The sequence below is a fragment of the Microtus ochrogaster genome, chromosome 19 (genome assembly GCF_000317375.1).
Source record: "Microtus ochrogaster isolate Prairie Vole_2 chromosome 19, MicOch1.0, whole genome shotgun sequence".
NCBI lineage: Eukaryota > Metazoa > Chordata > Mammalia > Rodentia > Cricetidae > Microtus > Microtus ochrogaster.
In genome coordinates this window covers 59,104,439-59,129,709 of record NC_022021.1, presented here as the reverse complement: position 1 = coordinate 59,129,709, position 25,271 = coordinate 59,104,439, and the positions used below count along the sequence as shown (strand labels likewise).

Genomic DNA, 25,271 nt, shown 5'->3' with positions numbered 1-25,271 from the left:
AGGTGAAACTCTGAGTTCAAGGCCAGCCTGGTCTACAAATTGAATACCAGGACAGCTAGGACTGTTACACAGAGAAACCCAGTCTCGAAAAATCAAAAAAAAGGGGGGGGGTTCATTTTGGAGGATTAGACCAAATGATCTAATAGTATTTAAACATGTATTTAAATTTCAGATGGTTTAATTTTAATTTTAGGTGGTTTAATTTAAGCTGAAAAGAATAAAGGAGTGAAAAAGAGGAGTCTTTTAAGATTCTTTTTTTAATGATTCTGAGTGCTCTTTCTGTGTGTACTTTATGCCAGAAGAGGGCATCAGGCAGAAGAGAACATCAGATCCCACTATAGATGGTTGTGAGCCATCTTGTAGTTGCTGGGAATTGAATTCAGGACTCCAGAAGAGCAGCCAGTGCTCTTAACCGCTGAGCCATCTCTCCAGCCCTAATAGATGAATCTTAAGTTGTCCCCCAAATCCTCACTGAACAAGGGACACTGGAGCACAGACTTGAAAGAGATAGAAGATGAAGCATGTGTGTTTTAGGCAGAAAGAACATTTCAGGTAGAGGCAGCATAAACAACGGCCAGGAGACAGGAGCTCGTCTGGAGGGAGAGTAACAGGTAGGAGAAACGGAAGACACAAACACAGAGATTCTGACAAGAGGTGCCTGGGTTTTGAAAATAAAATATATTATCACAATTAATTTTGTATGTTTTCTTTTATTAATGTGATTTCCAGATGTTTTAAAATTACATAGATGGAGGACAGTGAGCTAGCTCAGTGAATAAAAGGCCTGGCCCAAAGCCTGGGTTCAGAGCCTGGAACGCACATAAAGATAGGAGAGAACCAACTACACAAAATCGTCCTTCACCATCCATATGCACACACCATGGAGTTGAAGAATAGTTAGTTATAGTTATAGTTTTCCTTAGTTATGATAAAGATAAAATAGATGTAAATATTGTAATTTTTACTTGATAACTGTTTTGTTATATGTAATTTTGCTATGTTAAAGTTAAAGCCTTCCCTTTTTTTTTTAAACAGAAAAAGGAGGAATGATGGAGGAAGGTCATTGGTTAATTATAATAAAGAAACTGCTTGGCCCTCATAGGTTAAAACATAGGTGGGTGGAGTAAACAGAACAGAATGCTGGGAGGAAGAGGAAGTGAGGTGCCTCAGACAGACACTATGCTTCTCCTCTCTGGGCCAGACGCGATGAAGCAAGCCGCCAGGTCAGATATGCTGAATCTTTCCCGGTAAGCGCACCTAGTGGTGCTACACAGAATATTAGAAATGGGTTAGATCAATATGTAAGAGCTAGCCAATAAGAGGCTGGAACTAATGGGCCAAGCAGTGTTTAAAAGAATACAGTCTGTGTGTTGTTATTTTGGGTAAAGCTAGCCAGTGGCAGGAGCTGGGTGGCGGAATGCAACCCGCAGCTCCTACAACACAGGCGAGAGCAGATGGTCTTGGACCAGTGTGGGGTTGGAGCGGTGGTGAGAGGTGGATAGCGTGCAGACAGATTTTGACTACGTGCCGACAGGATTTGTGTAAAGCTGTAGGGTGCGAGCAGAGGCTCATCCCAAGTTCCCTAGCCCTAGAAGCTAAAAAAAAATGGCACTGTCATAAAATGGCAAAGACTCAAAGGGGAAGTTTGTATGAGAATGAGGATTTTGTATGAACCTGTTAGTCTGGAGATGTCTGTCAAGAACCCACATGAGGAAGATGAACAGGTATTTGAAGTTGTGGGCTTATGAATGATGTGGGGGGTCTGGAGAGATGGCTCAGTGGTTAAGAGCACTTGACTGTTCTTCCAGAGGTCCTGAGTTTAATTCCCAGTAACTATATAATGGTTCACAATTGTCTGTAATGGGATCAGATTCCTTCTTCTGGTGTGCGTGAAGACAGCACTCATATACATAAAATACATGAATATGTATATTTAAAAAAAAAGAATGAGGGTGGGACTGGGAAGAGACTTTTTCTGCCTCAGTCTTTCTGGATGTAGTTGTAGATGGGACATGCAAAACGACATCCCTACATACTCTAAGGTCTGTTGTTCTACCTTCTGAATATTTCTGCCCTGGACTGTCACTCTGGTATTACACTCTCCTCATTGTAACAAATGATTTGGTCCAATTCCAGGGCTTTTCATTTGCCCTATGAAAGGTCTAATTTGTTTGTTTACCTCTCTGGAACTGGAGTCTAATGCATTTTTTAAAGACTTATTTATTTACTATGTAGATAGTGTTCTGTCTGTGTGTTTGCCTGCACACCAGAAAAGGGCATCGGATCTTATTATAGATGGTTGTGAGCCACCATGTGGTTGCTGGGAATTGAATTTTGGTCCTCTGGAAGAACAGTCAGTGCTCTTTAACCTCAGAGCCATCTCTCCAGCCCGGCCCAATGCATTTTCCCCAGGTTGGAACTTCAGTCTAAACAAAGCTCCATTTCCTCTTCCCCTAGCTCAAAGGTTGGGATGAAAGCAGGCACAGTGCATTTACCTAGGTTCCTTCTTTTGACAAACAAAGCCAGTGAGTTACCCCCAGACTTAGACAACTTTGTCGGGCCCTTGGGAAATCTTTACACTGAGTTTGATGTCACTGAAAATTATATTTACTTATGAATCTTTTCTTTTACCATGCTTAAGCTCCAAAACTGAGTGGTATTTAAAGTGCTTGAAGTCAGACAAGTTTTGCTGGTATTTGGTAAACAAAGGGCAGGGATTTTTTTTTTTCAGGCCATTTTCTACACGAGACGTTTGACTTTTCCGTCTCAATGTCCACCTGGGAAAAGGCTATCTTTCTGTTACCACCTTCCTGGTGTCTTGCCAATCCCCAGTTCATGAAGGGTTCAGTACACACGCTCAAGTGCATTGCTTCCCTCCGTGCGTAAATGTGTTTTTTCTCCCACCCAGCTGCGGCAAACTGTCAGGCACAAGCAGTACCAAACAATGGCTCTAAGTATTGCTTCCAAGTTAAAGTGCTTGGGTTCAAAGCCCAGCTGCAGCCACCAGCTGTGACCCCAGGGCACATTACACAGCCTTGTTCTTCTGTTTCCTTAGCTGTTGAAAACAGGGCATGGCAGCAGTAAGGGAGCCCCTGAGACTATCATGAGGATTAAATCGGATGTCACCTCTAATGTCATGTTCAGCAGGATCTGGGCCTGCCTCGATTATTTAACTAAAGTATATATGTATATGTCTTTTTGCCAGCAAGGATGGCTGAAGAAAATACTTCTTTTTCAGTTTTGGATGTGTGTGTTTTCTTCCGGTACCTTTTTGTGATAGATAATCAGCTGAGCATGACGGGAAGGATTGTTCTTGGTTGGAAGACTTGGAGTGGCAAACCACCCTAAATCTGGTCCATGTCTTCTGGTGGCAGCCCACATAAGAGGACAGAAAAAGGAATCTTTCATGTTTGCCAGCTTGTTCTCGTCCTCACTGGCAAGTTCATCCATCCTGTTCCCTGAGGCATTCCTTCACTGGTGTTTGACCCACCTCTTCAGGATTCTGTCATAGAACCAGCAGCCTTCTACGACTTTCCTGAAACTCCAGCACCAGATTGGGATGCCTGAGGCCTTCAGTCTTGTCAACTAAAACCACCACCAGATCCTCTGCCTCCCAGCAGGGGACAGTCACTGTTGGGCAACTTGGACCACAGCTACACACACACACACACACACACACACACACACACACACACACACACACATGCATACACACAAACACATACACATATTTACACATACAAATACATAAATACATGCACACACAAACTTCAGGTGCCTAATCCCCTTTGGCCATTTAATTGCCTTTGACAGAGCCATCACTGAAAATGACCACACTGGGAGTTTGGGAGGAGACAAATGCAAGTCATAGGAAATAAAGAGAATAAAATAGTGGCTTTGGGTGTGAGACTGGCTTTGCTTTTGCTTTGGCATTTAGGGTTTTGGCATTGCTCACGTAGGATGGTTATACGAAGACAGACAAGACACAAGGACTGTGGCACTGGGTGGGGCTGCAGTACCACCGGTCAGAAGCAGCAGAGTGGAAAGGGAGCACCTGAGCAAGGACGTCTAGTGGGAGGTGACCAGGTGGTCAACTATAGGAACAGTATCTGTCAGAGAAACTGCACAGTGCAAAGTTCCTGAGGCCTGATGAATGGAAGTCACTGTGGCCGGAGCAGGAAAGAGCAGGGGAGCAACCGGCAGCTAGGAAGGCAGTGGAGTCAGATCACATAGGACATCAGCAGCATCTGCTGTGTCCTTCGGCTTATTAGGTCGACCTCATTGCAACCTTTAGTTGTTGCCTCATTCAGATGAGCTAGGCATGGGTTCTTTTTAGGTTTGAGAACAAGATCAGGTGGACTCAAAAGTTAGCTTCCCACAACTTCTAAATGCAATCTGCAGGAGTCAAATCTGAGTCCATGATTCCAGTGTGCTGTTCGCCCTCTGTGCCATTCTATCCTCTTAAATGCTGAAAGAGGGTCATAAAGAGAAAAAGAACTCTTGGAATAAGTTGCTTTATTGTGTCCCCCTTCTAAACTGACTGTCTTGGGTGTTTTCTACACTATTATTATTGTGGGCATGTGTAAGACGCCCGAGAGTGTTAACGCGCACATGCAGGTCAGAGGACAACTTTGTGGAGCCTTCTCTCCTGCTACCTCTGTTGAGTTCTGGCGGTTGAACTGGGATTGTCAGGCTGGTGGAAAAGCACCTTTACCCTCTCAGTTATCTTGTGGAGCCTGGTTTGTCTTTTGGAATAGGTCTGGCTATGCTGCCATGATCCCTCTAGGTTCCTGCTCTGTTTGAGTTCCTGTCCTGACTTCCCTCTGTGATAGACTCTGATGTGGAAGTTCCCCCTCAAGTTGCTTTTGGGTATGGTGTTTTCTCATAGCAACAGAAACCCTTACTAAGAAGTAGGACACAACTCTAAATTTATTCTCCAAATGTCAGGGGCTGCTACCGGATGAGATGGTTACACAGGGAATCAAAGCAGTTAAGTTTCAGAGAGCAGACGCTGGCCTTGTGACACAAAGATGCACAAAATATGAATGATACCAAAGAGTTTATTGTAAATGTCATGGCAAATACACCAAGCATCATCGTCATTACAAAGGAACTAGAAAAGTCCGTGTTGAAAGTATGTGCTTTTCTCCTGCCATCTTCAGGTTCATGGCTAGTACCAAAATTTTAGGTAACCAAATACTTAATGGGATGGACGATCTTCACATAATTTCAGGACTGTATCTTCATCTTAACTTTAAAAGCAGTTAACCATGGATTTCAGCATCAATTATTCTCTGTCTTTATCAATTCTGTAATGATCTGTAGAATCTTGTCATCTGAGGGAATGGAAAAATAAAACACCTATAAAAAAATCGAACACTTGCTAATTTTGCAATGTACATATGTGTAAATAAGAGGTGTACTTCATTACAAGCTTTCTTAAATTAGACTACAAGCCAAGATGAATAATGTACACTATGATACCAGAGATGTCATTTTTTTTTGTTAGTGATTATTAAGGTTATCTTATGCCTACTTCAAAAAGCTAACATTTTGTAGAAAGAAGTTAGTATTTGATTATTTATAGGCAAAGGCCCCAAATAATGAGATATAAGTGTTTTTTTTTTTCCTATTTTTTCCTTTGAAACAAGGTCTTACTAGTTTGTAGCCCTTACTGAGCTGGAACTCATGATCTCCCTCTGCCTCAATTTTCCCAGTGCTGGGATTATAGATGTGCGCCACCAAACCCAGGCTGTTATTTCTATAATGAACTAGTTCTTTAGATATTCCATCCAGAAATTCCTCATATCCCCCTCCCCCACCCCGAGCTGAAATACACTGAAGGTATTACTGATTCTCCCCGTTTTGCAGTGGGGGATTTTTGTTAAACAGTCAAAGGTGGCAATGATTTTAATCTCTCCAGGCTTGTACCAAGGAAACAAAAATCCTAAGAGGGAAATGCTCCCAGAGAGGCGTCAATGGGGAAGTGACAAGCTTATCTACTGACAAACAGAGAGGTGACATTATTTGCTAAGGAGGCTTTATTAACAGCCACTCTTGTTTAAACAGCTCTGGAATCCTGACTTCCTGTGACTCTCATAGCAGCAGGGGTGCCGGACTGACATTCTACATTTATATGAGGTCCCAATGTTCCTGGTCTCAGTGGTCGTCATGAGACTTTGACCTGGGTCTATGGCCTGCCTCCCAGGTGCTCGGGAGCTAGAGTGGTATTAAAGAGAAAATAACGTAGAACTGGGAGCGGGAGAGGAGGCTCCTTGTTGGAAGTGAATAATGTTGAACAGGGAAGAAAGCACAAGAGGAACTTGAGACACTTCTTTAAGAATGTGAGGCCCTGTCACAGCTTTTCCTCATAGGGAAGCCACAAAGAAAAGTCCTAACTCATCACCCTCATTCCCAATAAGCACCGAATGTGTGCACAGATAATTCTTACATTATTAAAGAAAAAGCCTAACTTCAGTGCCTAAGACAATACCAGGGAAGACTAGAGCACCAACTAGAATTGCTAGTTCTACACTCTAAGCAAGAGAAATCCACAGGCTTACAGAAACCACAGCTATCAAGGAGCATGTTAAATTAAAGACTGAAGATGCAAACAATAGATCCTACTTTGGGACAGCCTAGGTAGGGTTTACTACAATAATTATCTGCATTTTAAAGGGCAATGGTAGGAGGGGAAGTGTCAGCAGAAATGACACATCTCAAGTCTGCAGAGAAATCAGAGTGCCTGGGATGGGGCTCTGAGCCTGGCATCATTTGTCAGCTTTAGGAGAACGGTGGAGATTTGTCAAGCTAGGGGAGTACTGCAGCATGCCCCCTAAACCAAGTTTTGATTTCAGACTTCTGTTGACGGCCAATGCACTGATACCAACTCCTAACTGTATGTGTGAGAAGCGCATGGCAGAGGAAACAATGAGTACCAAAATTTATTTTTCTTTGTGAAATGGACAGTTTAGAAGTATCAGGAGTAAAGATTTTAAGAGAATAAGCTAAATGAGCTGAATAGAATTTAGCATAAGTAGACTTTATTAAAATAAAATTTTATTAATATTACATCAAAAATATGGCTTCAGTGTGCTACAGGGTACTCCAGTATTAAATCATAATTTCTAGAATCAATCTCTCAGGTTCTTAAGAAGTTCTAAAACAATTTAATGTTATTTATTATCTGTCTATATCTACCCAAATATATTTTCTTCTCAATATATACTGTGTATATATCTTCTTTTACCTGTATCACAATAAAACACTTACTTTCGAGAGACATCTTTGGATTTTCAAGTTTTTTTCTTAGAACAGAATCAATGAGAATTCTCAGCTGCTTAAAAATAACGGCGATCTTTACTGGGGCCTGTGGAGAGACGCCACGTTGGACAATGTTAATCAGGACATGGGCATGTGTCTAGATAGGCCAATGCAAGCATAAGTACCTGATAATTCCATTGACTCAGGGCACCAGGATTTACCATAAAATGCAATGGGAAAAGCATGCCCAAATCAGCCAGGCTACCCTGGGAGCTCAGTGCATGGCCTCTTGCTTGTCTAGAGTCTGCTATCTCATGCCACAATACAGCAACTTATTCCAGGAATTCTTTTTTTTTTAAATTTATTTATTTATTGAGGATTTCTGCCTCCTCCCCGCCACCGCCTCCCATTTCCCTCCCCTCCCCCGATCAAGTCCCTCTCCCTCATCAGCTTGAAGAGCCATCAGGGTTCCCTGACCTGTGGGAAGTCCAAGGACCGCCCACCTCCATCCAGGTTTAGTAAGTTGAGCATCCAAACTGCCCAGGCCCCCCCAAAACCAGCATGTGCAGTAGGATCAAAAACCCATTGCCCTTGTTCTTGAGTTCTCTGTAGTCCTCATTGTCCGCTATGTTATTCCAGGAATTCTTAGTTTCTCTTTATGTAAGACTCTAGGACTAGGAGGAATGGGGGAAGTGGAGAGTGGTTTGAAACAGGGTAAGCCTGGCTGGCCAGGAGTTCACTATGTAGACCCGGCTGGTTCTTGAACTTAGAGATCTTTCTGCTTCTGCCTCCCGAGTGCTGGGATTAAAGGTGTGAGCTACCACACCTGCTCTGAGGAAACGTTTTATAATTGTTTTATTGAGGTATAATATATAAATCATAAAAATGTACTTATTTTAAGTGCTTAATGTCAATGATTTTTGGTAAATCTGTAGTTTTTTACCAATATCACTACAACCAATTTTTAGAGCATCTCTACCACTCCAGCTTCCAGGCATGAACAAAACATTTTTTTCTTAAAACTGCACAATTCAGTCCTCTGGCTCTAGACACACAGCTGTAATAACAGGATGTGTGAGAGTTACTTTACACCTGTCAATGTGGAGGGGCGAGTGGGGCTTACCTCTGTAAATAAGCACAGATTGACTTACTTTATCCAGAGAATTCTGCATGTGTTAAAAACTGTGAATCTGTTCGGCTTTTGTATAGAAGGGCCAAAAAAATGTGGAATAAGTCTGAGTTTGGGGAATCAACAACCAACTAACCCACAGACTCTAGAAAGGTTGATTTCTCCCTATGCCTTCATTGTTTCAAAATGAAGCTATCTTTTGGGATAATCAATGTAAAATTGGTGTCAATATACCTTGCATCAGCAATTATAACGATTATCAATAAACATGTTCTGTGATAATAACATGATTTTCAGAGCTAAAGGTTTAAAACTATACATTTAAGGTAAGATGAGGTTTTCTGCTGTGAACCACACAGGAAAGTATTATGCAAGCTTCAGTAAAAACTTTAAATCTACCCCAATGACACTGGAATTGGAACGTTTTCACGTAATCAGTAAAGTCACGTGGATGGATACCTGGAAATAGATCCAGCCGTCCACAGAGAGAAGCCGCTCGCGGTGTTGGACTTCTATGTCGCCTCCAAAAAGCAAGACTGGGAAAGGAGTTATCAGGGTGGTTTCCCTCAGATAGACTCTGGCATACCTCACCTACAAAGACAAAGGGAAGCACATCATAGTCTAAAGATATAAGAACTCATGTAGTTATTTTTCATGTATGTATTTTCTTTGCAAATTTAATAGAAAATTGTATACATTTATACAACCATATTCCTCTACCTAACACCCCCTTATTTAGTAATGGAGCACACATCTTTTTCTTTCTGAGTCAACCACTTTTACTGAAACACTCTGAGAACAGACAGATTATTAACCAAAGTCCTGTTGCTATGACTGACTATATTCTAAATAGGAGTGATGACAGTCAGGGGAGAAATTTTACTATCTTTCTCTTATTTACTGAGATATATTTGGGGTTTTTTTGTTTGTTTGTTTTTTGTTTTGTTTTGCTTTTTCTTGATAAACTGCATCTGGATTTCAAATGTGAACAAAAATAATAGTTCTACTTGAGAAAACCCACCAGGACAAGTGAACTGGTTATGAGGACATTCTAGAACAGCATACAGGGTTTGAGAATGAGTAGCTTACCTTCTCCTGGTACAAGAGCCACCCGTAAGTTTGTAAGTCTCGGTTTACTGAGGACGGGTGGACTTGTGCTTTGCCTTGGGCTGTCTCCACCATGCAAGCCAGTTTCTCTGTGACGTCTACTGACTTTGTACACATTATCTTCCCCACATTGTCATACAGGCCCGCAGCCAGGACAGCTTTCAGAAGGGCAATATCTTGAAAAGAGAGTGTCTGTGAGGTTCTCTTTCCTTCCCAGCTCGTAGAAGATGAAAATCCTGCGGCCTTAACCAACTTCATGAGTTCCTGCTTCACATCCTAGATTTTATGTTAAAATGAGACACAATCCTAATTATTAAAGCAGAGAAATTACCAAACAACTTTGAAATGTATAGTACTGTTTCCTATAAAATAGGATACCAAAGTATCATTTAATTGACCGCAGCCCAAAAGTTGAGTGGAGAGCAAAGGTTCTGGGAGGTGAAGGGTTAGAAGTCAGCTGTTCTTTGATGGAATTTATGTCATAAAATATAAGTCTGTGAGAACAAAGGACATGGCATGGGTCTGACTATATTTTCATTCACATCAACTTAAATATAACCCTCCTTTAAACATTTATTTTGTTTTTTAGTCAGTGGGGATAGCATTAGGAAGAATTACAGGGAATCCTGATAGTTGAAAACAAGCTGCTTTTCTACTTGTCTCCGGAAATTTCTTCTGAAAGATCTTGAAGTTTACTGAAGTTTACTCAAGGCAACTTCATCACTTAATAAAACTGCAGCTTAAAATACTTTGCCCCTTGACAAGTGCAAATCAGCAGAACCACCCGGGGAGGGCAGGGCTGCCCCAAGCTCAGGCTACAGGAGCCACAGGGATTCCTTCAGGTTTGGTTTAGAGCTTAGACTCCAGGGGAGGAAAGGCAGCTGCTGTGACCATGGGGCTGAATCTCTGAAGCTCAGGGCCCAGAGACAAGGCTGGAGGAAGAAGTTTGTGGGAGGCGATCTGGAGGGTGAGGACAATAAAGGGAGAAAAGGAGAAAGGAGTAATTTGAAGAAATGGTCACTTGTGAGCCAATTATCTGGGGTGTCCACATACTGACTCTGCCAGCTCAGAAGTGCCTATTTCCAGAATTCAAGAAACCCCACAGACTTAGGGGACATATCAACCAAATGTGATGAGTAAATCTTGGGTGGATCATGATTTGAACTAGCTATGACAAAATTATGAGATGATGAGGGTTATTCAAATGCTATAATTTGATGATATGGGTTGTTTGTCTTAAGGTGTGATGTCAAAGAAAAAAATGAGTCCTATACTGTAGATATACATAATAATCTAGTATCTGTATTTACTTAAAAAGTAGTCAACAGGGCAGATAGTAAGGGGAATATAAATAAAACAATATTGACCACATGATGCCAATTAATGGACATGGAAAAAATGGGAGAACTGAAGTTCATGATAGTATTTCGTTTACTTTTTTATATTTCTGAAATTTCCTATGATTAAGGAAAATAACAATTGAGTGCCAGAGTTGAGAAGAACTGTGGATAATACCCTTTGAGTCATTTATTTAAACAACCCTCCTGAAAACCGAAGAAATAAAAAGTTGACTATCCTATTCCCAAGCTAGTGTTATTTCCATGAACCATGCCATCTCTTTCTCTTTTTTTTTTGGTTTTTCGAGACAGGGTTTCTCTGTGGCTTTGGAGCCTGTCCTGGAACTAGCTCTGTAGACCAGGCTGGTCTCGAACTCACAGAGATCCGCCTGCCTCTGCCTCCCGAGTGCTGGGATTAAAGGCGTGCGCCACCACTGCCCGGCCTCATGCCATCTCTTTATAAAAACCATTTCCCGAATACGTAGTCATTGCTAAGAGCAGTATTAAGAGTTACCTCCAGTGTCAACAGCGACGTCCTATTGAGGAAATTCCTCTGGCAGTACGTGATTTCAGAACGGTAGCCTCCTTCTTGCTGTGCTCTCTTCCACCTAGATAAATGTGTCAATAGATAAAGGCCACCGAGGCTCCATCCAAGCTCTTTTTCAGTGTTACCACAAGTAAGGTTTAACAAAATTACAATTCGTTATGAAGAGGGGTCTTGTTTACTGTAGCAGCTGCCATTTTCAATTGCAGTATTTTTTAAGCATAACAGAAATTATAAAATTGACTCAAATTTGAGACATATGCATATATAATAACAAGGATGTTCTTTTTTTTTTTTTTTTTTGGCTTTTTAAGACAGAATTTCTTTAGCTGTCCTTGAGCTCACTCTGTAAACTCAGAGACCTGCCTGCCTTTGCCTCCCAAGTGCTGGGATTAAAGGCACGCATCACCACCGCTGGCCAAATATGTTCTTCTTAAATGAGTCTTTATCATAATTATATCTTGACAGATTAAAAGTACGAAGAACAAATTTAACTGTTGAAAGCATACTTTTAACGACAAAGATACATTTTTAAACAGGTCGACCATTTCCAACCTTTGGCTTACTGATAGCAACAAGTTATTTCTTTACCCTAGATAGGCGTTGTAGATCGTGAGGTGGTCTGAATCGGCCACAGCCAAAGATGACTTTGCAAGGTCTGCTTCATCTTTCCGACCAATGGGTGTGATAAAAGGAGACTTCTCCGTCATAACTGCTGCTAGTGTTGCCTGCCCATAAATATATTGATCACTAAAGAAGTTGTTAAAAATAAATCCGAAAACAGTCACAATCAAGCCATCCATTTCTTATTTTCAATGCATTTAACACTGTCAACTTATAATTTCATAACAATTTTATAACTTTAGCTTAGCTCCTTTCATGGAACTCAGAAAACCTATTTCTTTATCCTTAGGACACCTCTGTGATTTAAGGAAGTACAGTACCAGAATCAGAGGGAAAACTGAAAATGTGTCCAAGTGATTATAGTCTGCTAGTTATTCATAGGCAATCTCAAAACTATAGCTTAGTCCTTAGACTTCTAGTTTTCATTGGCTACAGTGCCTTTCACAGATGAGGAGAACCTTCACCAAATGCTGAGTATGGTCCCACATGCTGGGTTTCTCAGCTGCCTAAAAGTGGGAAATAAACTACTGTTGGTTAGAAATGAACACCACCACCAAGTTTTGGCTGCTGTTATGGCTCAGTGCTTACCTAGCAAGCATAAGGCCCTGGGGTCAGTTGTCACATTATTTTAAGAAATGTGTAAGGGGACTATACAACCATCCACTTGTTACAAGTTCTCATACAAACTATAATAGCAAATGTTGCTTTTTGAATTTAGCAAGTTCCTGACACCACCCTATTCCCTCCCCAGAACCCCGAGATCCTGCCTTGTCATTACTGCTGGGGGACTGAACCCACTGCCACATGAACATTCGGCAAGTTCTGTGTCTCTGAGCCACACCCTAGCCCCACATTTACTTCTAACACTGGAGAAAAAGAGGCCAAGGGTAAGGAGCCCTGTTTTCTCATCTGTACTCAAAGTCACCACTTGATAAAGAAAGTACTGTAAGACCACACACCCAGAGAATCAGATAAATGGACAGAGCTCATTTCTGAAATCAATTGAGAAAATAGACTCTTGAGAATTTTTGGCTTAGAAATAATTCAAATAAAGGAAGTTTTCCATTCTATTAAAGTCTATGGTGTCAATAAGTTTCTATAAATTATTACATATTCAATTAAATAAATGTTTCAGGTGGGGGCTACGTGACGGCAACAGGCAACAACCTAGGCAAGCCAAACTCACACAACAGTATTTTTCTTTTCTTTCTTTTTGTTTTTTTCAAGACGTAGTCTCACTATGTAGACCAGGCTGGCTGCGAACTCATACAGATCTGCCTACCTCTGCCTCCCAAGTGCTAGGATTAAAGGTGTGCTCCACTACACCCAGCTATAGCATTTTTCTATATGTAAGTAAATGGAGAAATAGATTTTTAAGTTTATTATTATAAAAAGTTAAATATATTTTAAAATTCTCATCAGATATTCAAGTCATCTAGGTTTTAATGATTGTGTTTTGTTAAGAAATTAGGGAGGCTGGAGAAATAGCTCAGCAGTTAAGAGCACTGGCTGTTCTTCCAGAGGACCCTGGTTCAATTCCCAGCAACCACATGGCAGCTCACACACAACTGTCTTTAACTACAGTTCTAGGGGATCCGATACCCTCACACAGACAAAACACCAATACACATAAAATTAAAAAAAAATTAAAAAAAAATTAAAAAAAAAAAGTAACCAAAGTTTAAGCTGGGTAGTGGTGGCCTTTAATCTCAGAACTTAGGAGGCAGAGATACTTGTATCACTAAGTTTGGGACCAGCCTGGTCTATGAAGTGAGTTCCAGAACAGCTAAGCTTACATAGAAAAACACTGTCTTAAAAAACAAACAAAAAAGAAATCAACATTTAAACTTGTTTCCAATGCTTAATAATTTCCCCACCAAATGGCATGTGAAGTGAGGTTGTGGCAGCATTTTACTTACCACTGGTTCTAGACAGCCAAATATGGCTCCAAAAATGAGCATCTTGCCAATTTTGACGTTGACAGGCAAGGCTGCAAGGTGCTGGCCCAGCGGAGTCAATTTGGGCTCATTCGGTTCACAGGCTCCAATTTTCCGGAGAACATTCATTGCATTGCTGATCACTTGAAGCTGAGGAGGATCTAAGGCTTTGGAGAGAAAGTCTTCAGGAGAGCCGAGATCACATTTCTGCACATGAAAGAGACCAAGAGGATTCAGTACCACCAGGCGATAACACTGGAACCAAAGTCTGAATTTATCAAAACTTGAGCAAAGAGGGTAAATGGGTAAGGCCATCCTAGGTGAGCCCAAGGGTGGAATCTCCCAGTTTATATATTTTAGTTTCTTCAGTACTGATTTTTATTGTTAAAATCCAAGAATCAAGAGTAACTTTCAGTCTAGGGAGTTGTTGGCAGGTGGTACCCCAGTCTCAGCAGGTCTGAAACAATGCCACAGACCCTTGGCAGACAACATGGCCCCCATGAGACCACTGCTCTCGATTACGAGGGTGTTTGAGTTACTTATACCTATGGCAGTGGTTCTCGGCCTTCCTAATGCTGTGCCCCTTTAATACAGTTCCTCATGTGGTGACTCCCAACCATAAAATTATTTCCATTGCTACTTTATAACTGTGATTTTGCTACTGTTAAGAATTGTAATGTAAATGTCTGTGTTTTCTGAAGGTTTTAGGTGGCCCCTGTGAAAGGGTCGTTCGACCTCCAGTGGGGTTGTGACCCACAGGCTGAGAGCCACTGCCATATAAACTCTACAGTGCAGATATTAAACATATAACACTTGAAAATGTAAAGCAAATAATTATTAAAAACACGTAAGTCATCAGATTTCCCTAAGGAACAAAAACCTCATGTGGGGTGCTTTGGGATTACCATAATGTGAAGGCATAGTTCCTCCAGAGGCACACGCAAGATTTCAGGTACAGAATAGTCCAGAAAACCTTCAAATCTAAAAAAAAGTGATACATCATGAGTAATGGCACCCATTGCCGATCCGCGAGCTGTGAATGTCCAGCATTGTGCCTACCTTTCTCTCGTGTACAGCCGAAAACAGAAGCCATCTCGCACCCGCCCAGCTCTCCCTTGTCGTTGCAGGGCACTAGCTTTACTGACAAAGGTCTCCACCAAGGAACTCATCTGACTGCTTTCATGGTACCTAAAGACACATTTGAGGAGAGAGCATGTGGATTACTGACTTTCAGCAAAACCAGAAAGAGCTGGAAACGTCATCAAACTCATTTCTATTGTGAACAAACATTTCGTTTTTAGGGGATGGGGGCTTGACACAGTGTCTCTTTATGTAGATTTGGCTGTCCTGGAACTCATTACATAGACTAGGCTGGCTTTGAACTCATGGAAATACACCAGCTTCTTCCTCCTGAGAGCTGGGATTAAAGATGTACACCACCGTGCATACTCAACAACACTTCTTAAGTCATATTTCCTGATTAAACATTTTTATCAAAGTGCTTATCCATACTGCCAAATGGAAAGCTTTGCTACAAAAAAAAAAAATGGTTTGTTTAACTCATTTTTCCTCACATACCTACTAATCACACATCAAGGCGGTGCAGACAGCCAGCATCACAGTTTAAAGCACCAATCCCAAGAGAACATTTCCTCTAAAGATACATCATTTGTTTTAGAATTGATTTTCTATTACACAGCATCTTTTTCATATATTGCTGTAGTTTTCTGATATTGGGGATAGTATATAGACTACAATTGGTTAACGGTAGTCTCCACTGTTTATAGGGCACACACTACTCAGAGAGTAGTACCATTTCGTGGGAGTTTCCATTAAGGCACCACTAATGTTCTGGCTGTGATATGCAGCGTTTGCGATTGTGAAACTGTCATTTTCTTCACTAGTACACAAGGACCTGATGATTAGAAGTACTGTTTGGCTCAGATCAGAGATCTATGTCCAGTTCTCCAAAGTTCATGCTTCTATCACAACCCCATAAATAACTGCTGTAGGAATTCCGACCGCCAGTAGCCTTTAAGTTACCCACCCCCTTGGGCGGGGCCTCATATACTATATATGCTGATGTAAAGCGTGCGTCTGCTCTCTCTGTTCTGGTTGTGGGATTCAGTTGCTGTTCCCCCGTACAAGCAGAGGATTGTGATCTGTGAGTCTACCCCTAAATAAATAACCCTCTATTATACTCAATTCTGAGCTAGTGTGGGATTTCTTTTAAGCATCCTTCTTCAAATAATGTTATGTTCAACACTTTATGTAATAAGCAAAAAAATCATAAAAATTTATGTTGTAAAATTCTGCCCAGGTAGCACTTTTAAGTGGTGGTATACTGGCATTATTTTTGGTAAAATCCAAAGTATGACATTTAAAAAATTATTCCCTGATATTTTAAATTTACCCACACTTCTACCAAAGCTTTTTGCTTTGGGTAGAATTATGACCTTTAGGATCTGAATTTCCCTGATACGATTCTGTAAATTTCTTCAAAAAAAAAAAAACAAAAACCCTAAACACTAAATATTTTCACTGTGAGAAAGTTAAACTTACTTATTTTCTTTTGTTCTTCCAGTATCAATGACAAACACAACATCAGGAATAGTGATTCCCGTCTCCGCAATATTTGTTGCTAAGACAATCTGCAAAGAAACAAGAAGCTCTTGACACTGTACCCTGAATTGTTCTTTAGACAGAGCTGATGAGGTTTTAAAGGTGAGTTTTAAGGGAGCAGTGGAGGGGGGCCCAAAAGAAAGTCACTTTCAATTCTGGTCACAAAAATTTAGACTGTTTTGTTCCATACTTTTAATTCACTGTACAGTTTCATCAGTTCATTTTAATGAGATTGTTAGATTAAAAAATATTTACTTTCATTTTTTTTCTTATGTGTTCACATACTCATGAGTGCCAGTGCCTGAGCAGGCCAACAGTGTCCCCTCTGGAGCTGGAGTGTGGCTCCTGGGAAGTGAACTTGTCCTCTGTAGCAGCAGTAAGTGCTCTAACTGCTCAGCATCTCTCCAGCACATGGTACAGATCGCCATCACAGCAAAAACACCACTCCCTAACCCCAGTCAGTCATCTTAAATTTGACAGTAAGAGAACTGAGACAGTTCAATTCAATCCTATACAATCAATTATTAGGAAAGAAATATAGAGAAGAGTGGGGTGGTTGTTCTGGTCCCCAGCTTCAGCAAGTCCCTTTACCCCTGGACTTCCAAACCTCAGCTGTAAATAAGGAGGTACAGAAACAGGTATTTTAGGTCTAGCTTTAAAATTCTTAAGTAGTGACAGCTGAACAGTACAACCTTGTGCACTCTTGATGTTCGTGCTGAAACCTTGGAGGTAAAACCTCTGGGACAGTCTAGGTCAAGTCCAAGGCACACTGCTCTATTTTACCTGTGTTTTCCAGTACTGACTGACTGCTCCCAGATTAATGAGGCCTGTGGAACCTACGTGGTCATTCTGCTTCGGCAGTGCTAAGATTTCTTTTGTTAAGGTGAACTCTTCAAACAAAATCTTTCTTACAGAGAAGCAGATGTTAAAGTTCAGAGCAGTCTCAGGACCTCTGGAGTTCTCAGAAGACAGTTAGAAAACTCAATAAGAAAAGGTGAAGTTGAATGGTGGTCGGCTTAGGGATGAGGACCCAGGTCTTGTGCATTGGTCAGGCTTGTTCTCCATTTTCCACCCTGTCTCACAACGTAACTACATTATTTTTAATAATTTCTTCTGAGGGAAGATTCAAATCTGAGAAATTCTTTGTCAAGAATCTCTTCACTCAGAACTCTGATCAGAGGGCACCAATTACTTCCATAAACCACTGTCCGTGAACTACAATCAGGAATTAACAACTGAGGCTGGGCTATGGCTCAATGGTAGAGCAGTTTGGAGTGAGCACCTTTCTGGATTCTACATTAGCATATTAATGAAAGGAATGACCGACTACTTGAGGCTGAAGGAACCAATGGTCTAGAGAACAGGAATCCTTCCAGGACTTAAATAGCTCTTGACATCCAATCTCCTTCATGATGCAGTTTCTTTCTTTCTTCTTTTCTTGGAGACAGGGTCTCTCTACATAGTGCTGGCTGTCCTGGAACTCACTCTGTAGACCAGGCTAGCCTCACACTCAGAGATCCATCTGCCTCTGCCTCTGAGTGATGGGACTAAAGGTGTGTGCCATCATGTCCAGTTTATAATGCTTTCTTAGGAAAAAGTAGTCTTTTTTTTTTCCTTTTAAAAAGCAACATACATATCTGATGTGGGAGTCTTCTGTTTTGTGTTGATTTCATTGATTAAATAAAGAAACTGCCTTAGCCCTTTAATAGGACAGAAAATTAGGTAGGCGGAGTAGACAGAACAGAATGCTGGGAGAAGAAGCTGAGTCAGAGAGTCACCATGATTCTCCCACTCCAGACAGATGCAGGTTAAGATCTTCCCTGGTAAGCCACCTCGTGGGCTACATAGATTATTAGAAATGGGTTAGATCAATATGTAAGAGCTAGCCAATAAGAGGCTGGAACTAATGGGCCAAGCAGTGTTTAAATGAATACAGTTTCCGTGTAATTATTTCGGGGCATAAGCTAGCCGTGCGGGCGGCCAGACGCTGGGGACGCAGCCCCGCCGCTCCAATTACAACACATATCACATTTTCCAACTGCCACTTTCCTCAAGTATTGCTTCTTTATTAGCCCACAATAATCAAATGTCTGAATCTAAAAGTTTTAAAAAGATATTTCTTTTCTATGTGGATGTCTGTATGCATATGATGTAAGTAAACATGCCTAAGAAGGCAGGAGGTTTTGAAGGATCACCTGGAGCTGGAGTTACAGGCAAGTGTGAGCTGCCAGTGCAGTGCTCAGGACCAAACTGTGCCCATATCCTCTTAACCACTGAGCCACTCTCCAGCCCCAAATGCATGATGTTCAGTATTAAGTTCACTTTGATATGTTGAGCTGCAGAAGACTTGAAGTCAGTTGTGTGTTCAGCACTAACTCACTTTTTGATTCTCAGACCACACATACTCATGTCCTGCATTTACCTTCCTGATTCCTGGAGGGGGAAGTCTGAATGCTGCTGCTTGATCTTGAGTTGAAAGAACAGAATGCAGAGCTATAACTTCATATCTGAAAGTTAAAATCATAGTTCTTAGCAAGAGTTTCTCTTTAGAAGACACTGCAAAGAATAACAAAATTTATTTGCGTATAGAAAGCAACTTTCAGGATTTTAATATGAAAAAATTTAAATAAACAGACTTTCACAGAACAGTCTAATAATATACACTATACCACAATATCCCTGCCAGAGGGGAAAAATTAGTATGAACAAATACAGGTTAAGCATCCCTCTTTTGAAAGGCCAGAGACCATAAGTATTCCAGATTCTGAATTTTGTATTGTTTAAGGATGAGTAAGCTTGTATGTGAAATAATGTGGCTTAAATGATTTTTATTTATTTATTTTTAAAATTTATCCATTTATTATGTATACAATATTCTGTCTCTGAGTATGCCTGAAGGCCAGAAGAGGGCACCAGACCTCATTACAGATGGTTGTGAGCCACCATGTGGTTGCTGGGAATTGAACTCAGGACCTTTGGAAGAGCAGGCAATGCTCTTAACCTCTGAGCCATCTCCCAGCCCCTTAAATGATTTTTAGAGTTATGATATTAATATGGCAACCACAATAAGAGTAATAAACTATAATAACAAATAAATGGCTATTTTAATAGATATGGTTGCTAATATGCAAAACTTTGTTGGCTTTTGGAAAACTCAGTGGGTCAGGAGTTATCATCTATAATATATCTATAATTAACCAAGGAATTCTTGGCTCAGATTAAAATTTAAAAAAAAAAACACAAATGGGGGGCTGGAGAGATGGCTCAGTGGTTAAGAGCATTGCCTGCTCTTCCAAAGGTCCTGAGTTCAATTCCCGGCAACCACATGGTGGCTCACAACCATCTGTAATGAGGTCTGGTGCCCTCTTCTGGCCTTCAGACATACACACAGACAGAATATTGTATATATAACAAATAAATAAATATTTTTTAAAAAAACACAAATGCAGATATAGTGCCTACAAATTTTCACTAGATAAAAATGAACAAACACAAAATATCCATGGACAACTGTAGAGATTAAAAAAAAATGTGAGCTGGGTGGTGGTGGTACATGCCTTTAATCCTAGCATTTGAGAGGCAGAAGCAGGTGATCTCTTTGAATTCAAGGCCAGCTAGGTCTACAGAGTGAGTTTCAGGACAGCCAGAGCTACACTTGAAACCCTATCTCAGAAAAGAAAACAAAACAAAGTGTTTGGGTGTTTTACATGCATGCATGTATCTCTGGGCAAAATGTGTATAAAGTATCTGTGGAGGCCAGAAAAGGGCGTGAGACCCTTAGAAATAGAGTTACAGATAGTTGTTACTGCCAAGCGGGTGCTGGGAACTAAACCTGGGTCCTTTGGAAGAGTAGTCAGTGCTCTTAACCACTGAGTTACTAGTCAGCCCTACTAAGCACAATTTTAACTGAAGTTGAAAAGTCTGAAATTTCTGATCAAGAGTTTTAATGTATCAGATATTCTGGTTTAAAATTACAAAGAATATAATAAAGATTTGTAGTTACCGCTCAGAATAAAATCTTCTGTCATTTGACAGGAGATCATACAACTGTTGAATATGAGCAAGACCGGGTAAAAAGATCAATGCTGCTCCTTCAATATTTCTGAATTGAGGACTTTTGTCTGAAATTTTAAAAAGATAAAAAAATTCAATGTAAGACAGGAAACAAACATATAAAGTATTAATAAATGTAGTTGATAGAAGCATTTTATTAAAACAAATAGAAAGATACCTAAATACACAAGAAGTTCCAAAATCAGATCCAGGTTGATTTTATGAGGGTTCATGTAGAGAATAGCATGCTGAGTACGGCTACTGTACTTTAGGTAAAATGGATTTAATTCAGTACTTACTCCAGATTGAACTGGGATATATTCCTAAAAGAAAACCCAACCAGAGAAAGATGAAAACAATATTATATATTTTTGGGCTGTAGATTTAGCTCAGTGGGAGAGCATTTGCTTATCCTCACAGCTACAAACAAACAACAGCACAAACCACAAAAACCAAAATCAAACTCTATTTTTATAACAGAAACAAGGAAAAAGGGTGCTGTTTACCAATACATTCCAAGCAGCTGGGGCTGCATGTCTGCATCACTACGCACCACTTAGGAGTAGGAACTGTGGAAAGTGTCATGAAATTTGATCATTCTCCTATCCTTTAACTGATGAACAGCAAGACGGTCTACTTCTCCATGCTCATACAGAAATAACTGTAGAACCGTACCACACTCAAATGTGCACTTTCAGGGCAGTGAAAAAGCACACAGGCCCACAGGCCCTGTAACAACCTAACTAAAGGTCGCTTACACCTTCCCGTTCTTTCCACCTTCTGTCTTGGCTACCAAGTTCTCACTGTCCCGTCTGAAATATCTTTCTAAGCCTTTCTTCAGTTTTTAATTTTTATCTTTGGGGTTTTAGAGAAAGATCTTAGATTATGCTTTCTTGATGTATCTGTTTAATTTAAACACAGACCAATTTTGTGTTTGCAACAGTTTGGACTCAGGCACTTGATACAAACCAAGCTGCACAGATGTAGTGTTGAGACCGGCTCTGGTACCACTGCTAAAGAGGGGGTCACAGCAGAAAAATATCACTAGAGACATCCTCTCCAGTCATGAATCACTGCTACGAATGAAGCCTGAAGCCGTTCTCAATGCTGCTTCACATTTATGAAATCTTTATTCTACATATACCTAATGGCCTCAAATAGTATAAGAGACAATAAAATATCACAAATTAAGGACTAAAGTTGATAGCTTTTAAAATTCACTCATCGTCACGACTGTTTCCCCAGTTCACAGTGCTAGGCCACATGACTGGAAACTCACAAAGCAGGTTGTACTCTGAGCATTTTCTTTTTACCTGGTACTTCTTTATTCCCCCAGCTTTACTTGTAACATTGATGGTGATTTCTTCCTCCTCCTCCAGAAATTTCTGACAATATTCGGAGTCTTTCTCCAGTACAAAGCCCGTTTCTTCTATTATATCTTCAAGATGGAAAACCTGCAGAAAAGGCAAACACAGACACGACCGAAAGTCACTCCAGCGAACGCCTTAACGAGAGCACAGAGAGCCTCGTCTTTAAATGTCACTAATTTAAGTGAGGACAGGAGGGAACGCTTTCATTAGCATAATTGGATTGAAGAACATAGCAGACACAGAAAGTCTGCTGCTAAAGGATCACGGACACTCACACCTTGGTTTTAAAAGAATACGGTCAGAAGAATAGACAGACAGACAACCCCAGGCCCGAGGATGGCTGAGAACAGAGCACCTTACTGGCAGATGCCACCTTCAGTATAAACATGACTCGATGTGGAACTAAGTTTTAGTTCCTGAGGTCTGCCATCAGGATGCTAGAGCATGCTTTCCCATCCTTCCCAGCCTCAGGCAAGCACCAGCCACCTGACTACACAAACACACACACACACACACACACACACACACACACACACACACACACACACACACACACACACACACACACACACACACACACACACGAAGACTCACCTCAACGGGGTAACTTCTTCCTGAAATCCTGAGAATGGGACAGTGTGTGAAGTAGGTGGAGAACTTGTCGCTGTCCACAGTGGCGCTCATCAGAATCAAGTGGAGGTCAGAACGTTTCTGCAAAACTTCCTTCAAGATAACGAGCAGAAAATCTGACTGGACACTTCTCTCATGGACCTAATGGAAAGGCAACATGAAATCAGTCACATCTAGTGGCTGGGAATTAATAATCTACCAAAAGTTAATATCTGAGTATAATACGAGGATTTATGGGCTGATTAAGGGATGCTTAAATAAGGCTGAGCTTCAGAATTAAAACTCAGTTTATTCTGTAAGACTGGAGTCAATGAAAGAGTCAGCATATAATAACAGCAACAGTAGGACTGTGCACTAGGAGACGTATTGGAAATCACACCATATGTGGCTGACAACATCAGGTTGCCTCCCAGGTTCATGGAGAAGTCAGCCTGACTCCAACTTTCTGCTAAACAGGGAAAACTCCATTATTGCCATTACAGAAGATAGGTGGTTTACTACTAAGGAGGAAACTGAGTTGAGCAGTCGGAATCTGACCAGGTATCTATCACCATCTAAAAAAAGAATTTTCCTGCCTGCCTCACACACACACATGTAAGTGACTCTAAATTTACTGCAAGGCAGTGGTGATGTAAGGAGGTCGCTGCAACCTTGCTGCAGGGCATAGATGATGTATGCTGCCCGAATACAAATATTTGCTACATGTATGTCCGTGCTCAAACTTTCTGTACCCTTACACATTTCTGTCCTAATTTGTAACAGAAGCATATAAAGAGAAAATATATTAAGACAATAAGTAATTTTCACAATCTGCTTGGAAGGCAGACAATAATGCTTAAGCATTCAAGCCTGGGGATCAATTCCTTGGGTTCATGTTTTGGCATGACCACTTACAATATGGTTTTGGGAAAGTTACATAAATATCTCTGGTTCTACTTATTCATTCATAAAAATAATAAAAAATTTATGGAGTTGTATAATAAGCAAATGAGACAATGGAAGGCCTGCAGAACAAAGCCTAACAAATAGAAAATACCTTGCATTGTGGCATATGCTAAGAGATAAAAACTGATAAAGACAGAAGATGTCGTATACACTGTAAGAGAACTTGCCAGTGATGTTAAAAACCAATGGATGAGTTTGGGTGCTCGCACAGGAGAAAAACAGGACAGGAAAGGGAAGAGAAAGGAGGTAGGTCAAGGGACAGACCTGTGTACCAAGTCGCAATGGATATATGAAGCCCTGAGTTCAATTCTTAGTACCCCAAATAAACAACCAAGGGGAATGAGCGATAGCTCAGTGGTCAAGAGCACTGACTACTCTTGCACTTGGGCACACATATGGAACTCTAGGTCCAGGGGATCTGATGCCCTCTTCTGGCCTCTGCAGGAAACAGGCATGTACTGGTAAACAGACATGAATGCATCCAAAACATCCATACACATTGAGAGAGAAAAAGAGAGAGAGAGAGAGACAGAGAGAGAGAGAGAGACAGAGAGGAAGACAGAGAGAGAGAAAGGACTTACAATATAGTTTAGGAACTAAAATACTAGACTTGGGCCCTGCGATGAGAAATACACAAGAAATAAAGCTAGAGAGGTACCAAGTGATAGCCATGGAAACCTTATAAGTCTGGTGACTAAATCATCTTAAAGCAGAATCATGTGATCTAAGTATTTTCTATAATCCAAAAAACAAGAGACACAGGTACTTGGAGCTGGCTGTTCATGATGGCACACATCCTTAATATTAGGGCCCTGGAAGCTGAGGCAAGAACACTGAGCTCAAGGCTAGCCTGTATAGACTCTGTGTCAAAGAAAAAAGCTACTCTGGACTCTGGCTACAGGGCAGAGAATGAGAGCAGCCAGTTTAATGCATGAGATGCTGCTGCAGTTATTCCTAATTTGGTGGCTGAATTTAAAGAGGACATGAGCGAAAAATGCTGGGTGATTCTCCTTCGGTGGCTGACAAGTAATGGCAGGGCTCCCTCACTGGTCAGGAGAGAGGAGTGTGGCAAGACGTTCTGAGTTCTAGAAACCCCGAACCCGAAGTTCCCAAGACTGGAAAGTGTCCTTCTAGCACTTGGAGATTTATGTCTGAAGGTCAGGAAAAGAGATCCAGTGGACTACAGTGATTTGGAAACTTTCATCAGAAAGATAAAAATGAGTAGCAACCAAGATTGTAAAGAAACAAACAAGATAATAACATACACTAGAGCAAATAAAAATTATAGCGTCAAGCACACCTCTTACTGGTGGTCAGAAAATGGAGCTATGAGCACAGCCAACAATGAATGTTACTTAGATTCCACTCCAACTGTAAACACAGCACAGCACACAATTCCTAGTAACACAGCCAGAAGAGGTACTGTCCTGAAAGAGTTCGGAATAAAGTAACAAACTGTCCCCAAATCTCTTGTATTCTTAAGTGCTGCTGAATTTCATTGGGACCTAAAGATTTTTTTTACTTTTTAAAGATTTATTTTTATTTTATGAGGGTTTTGTTTGAACATATATGGATGTGCACCAAATGTGTGCCCGGTGCCTGCAGTGGCCAGAAGAAGGTGCCAGATCCCTTGGAACAGGGGTTTCAGATGTGACTGCCATGCCTGTGGGTGCTAAGAACTGAACCTGAGTCCTCTGGAGGAGCAGCAAG

At 40.9% G+C, this 25,271-nt stretch overlaps 1 protein-coding gene across 3 annotated transcripts in view; it reads right to left on the bottom strand.

Annotated features, from left to right (window-relative positions):
- Nucleotides 1-5,046: 5,046 nt before the first annotated feature.
- Nucleotides 5,047-25,271, bottom strand: part of Dhx29 (DExH-box helicase 29) — a 47,155-nt gene continuing 26,930 nt past the window's right edge. For all 3 annotated transcript variants that reach the window (XM_005356804.2, XM_026783721.1, XM_026783722.1), the window contains 15 exons: nucleotides 22,581-22,757; nucleotides 21,930-22,070; nucleotides 20,795-20,939; nucleotides 20,567-20,684; nucleotides 18,986-19,070; nucleotides 16,504-16,592; nucleotides 15,001-15,129; nucleotides 14,847-14,922; nucleotides 13,924-14,148; nucleotides 11,972-12,108; nucleotides 11,351-11,444; nucleotides 9,482-9,775; nucleotides 8,852-8,983; nucleotides 7,273-7,369; nucleotides 5,047-5,336 (listed from right to left, as the gene is read on the bottom strand). In XM_005356804.2, coding sequence (XP_005356861.1) covers nucleotides 5,284-5,336; nucleotides 7,273-7,369; nucleotides 8,852-8,983; nucleotides 9,482-9,775; nucleotides 11,351-11,444; nucleotides 11,972-12,108; nucleotides 13,924-14,148; nucleotides 14,847-14,922; nucleotides 15,001-15,129; nucleotides 16,504-16,592; nucleotides 18,986-19,070; nucleotides 20,567-20,684; nucleotides 20,795-20,939; nucleotides 21,930-22,070; nucleotides 22,581-22,757 — 1,992 coding nt within the window. In that variant the 3' untranslated portion in view covers nucleotides 5,047-5,283. The remainder of the gene's footprint in view (nucleotides 5,337-7,272; nucleotides 7,370-8,851; nucleotides 8,984-9,481; nucleotides 9,776-11,350; nucleotides 11,445-11,971; nucleotides 12,109-13,923; nucleotides 14,149-14,846; nucleotides 14,923-15,000; nucleotides 15,130-16,503; nucleotides 16,593-18,985; nucleotides 19,071-20,566; nucleotides 20,685-20,794; nucleotides 20,940-21,929; nucleotides 22,071-22,580; nucleotides 22,758-25,271) is intronic.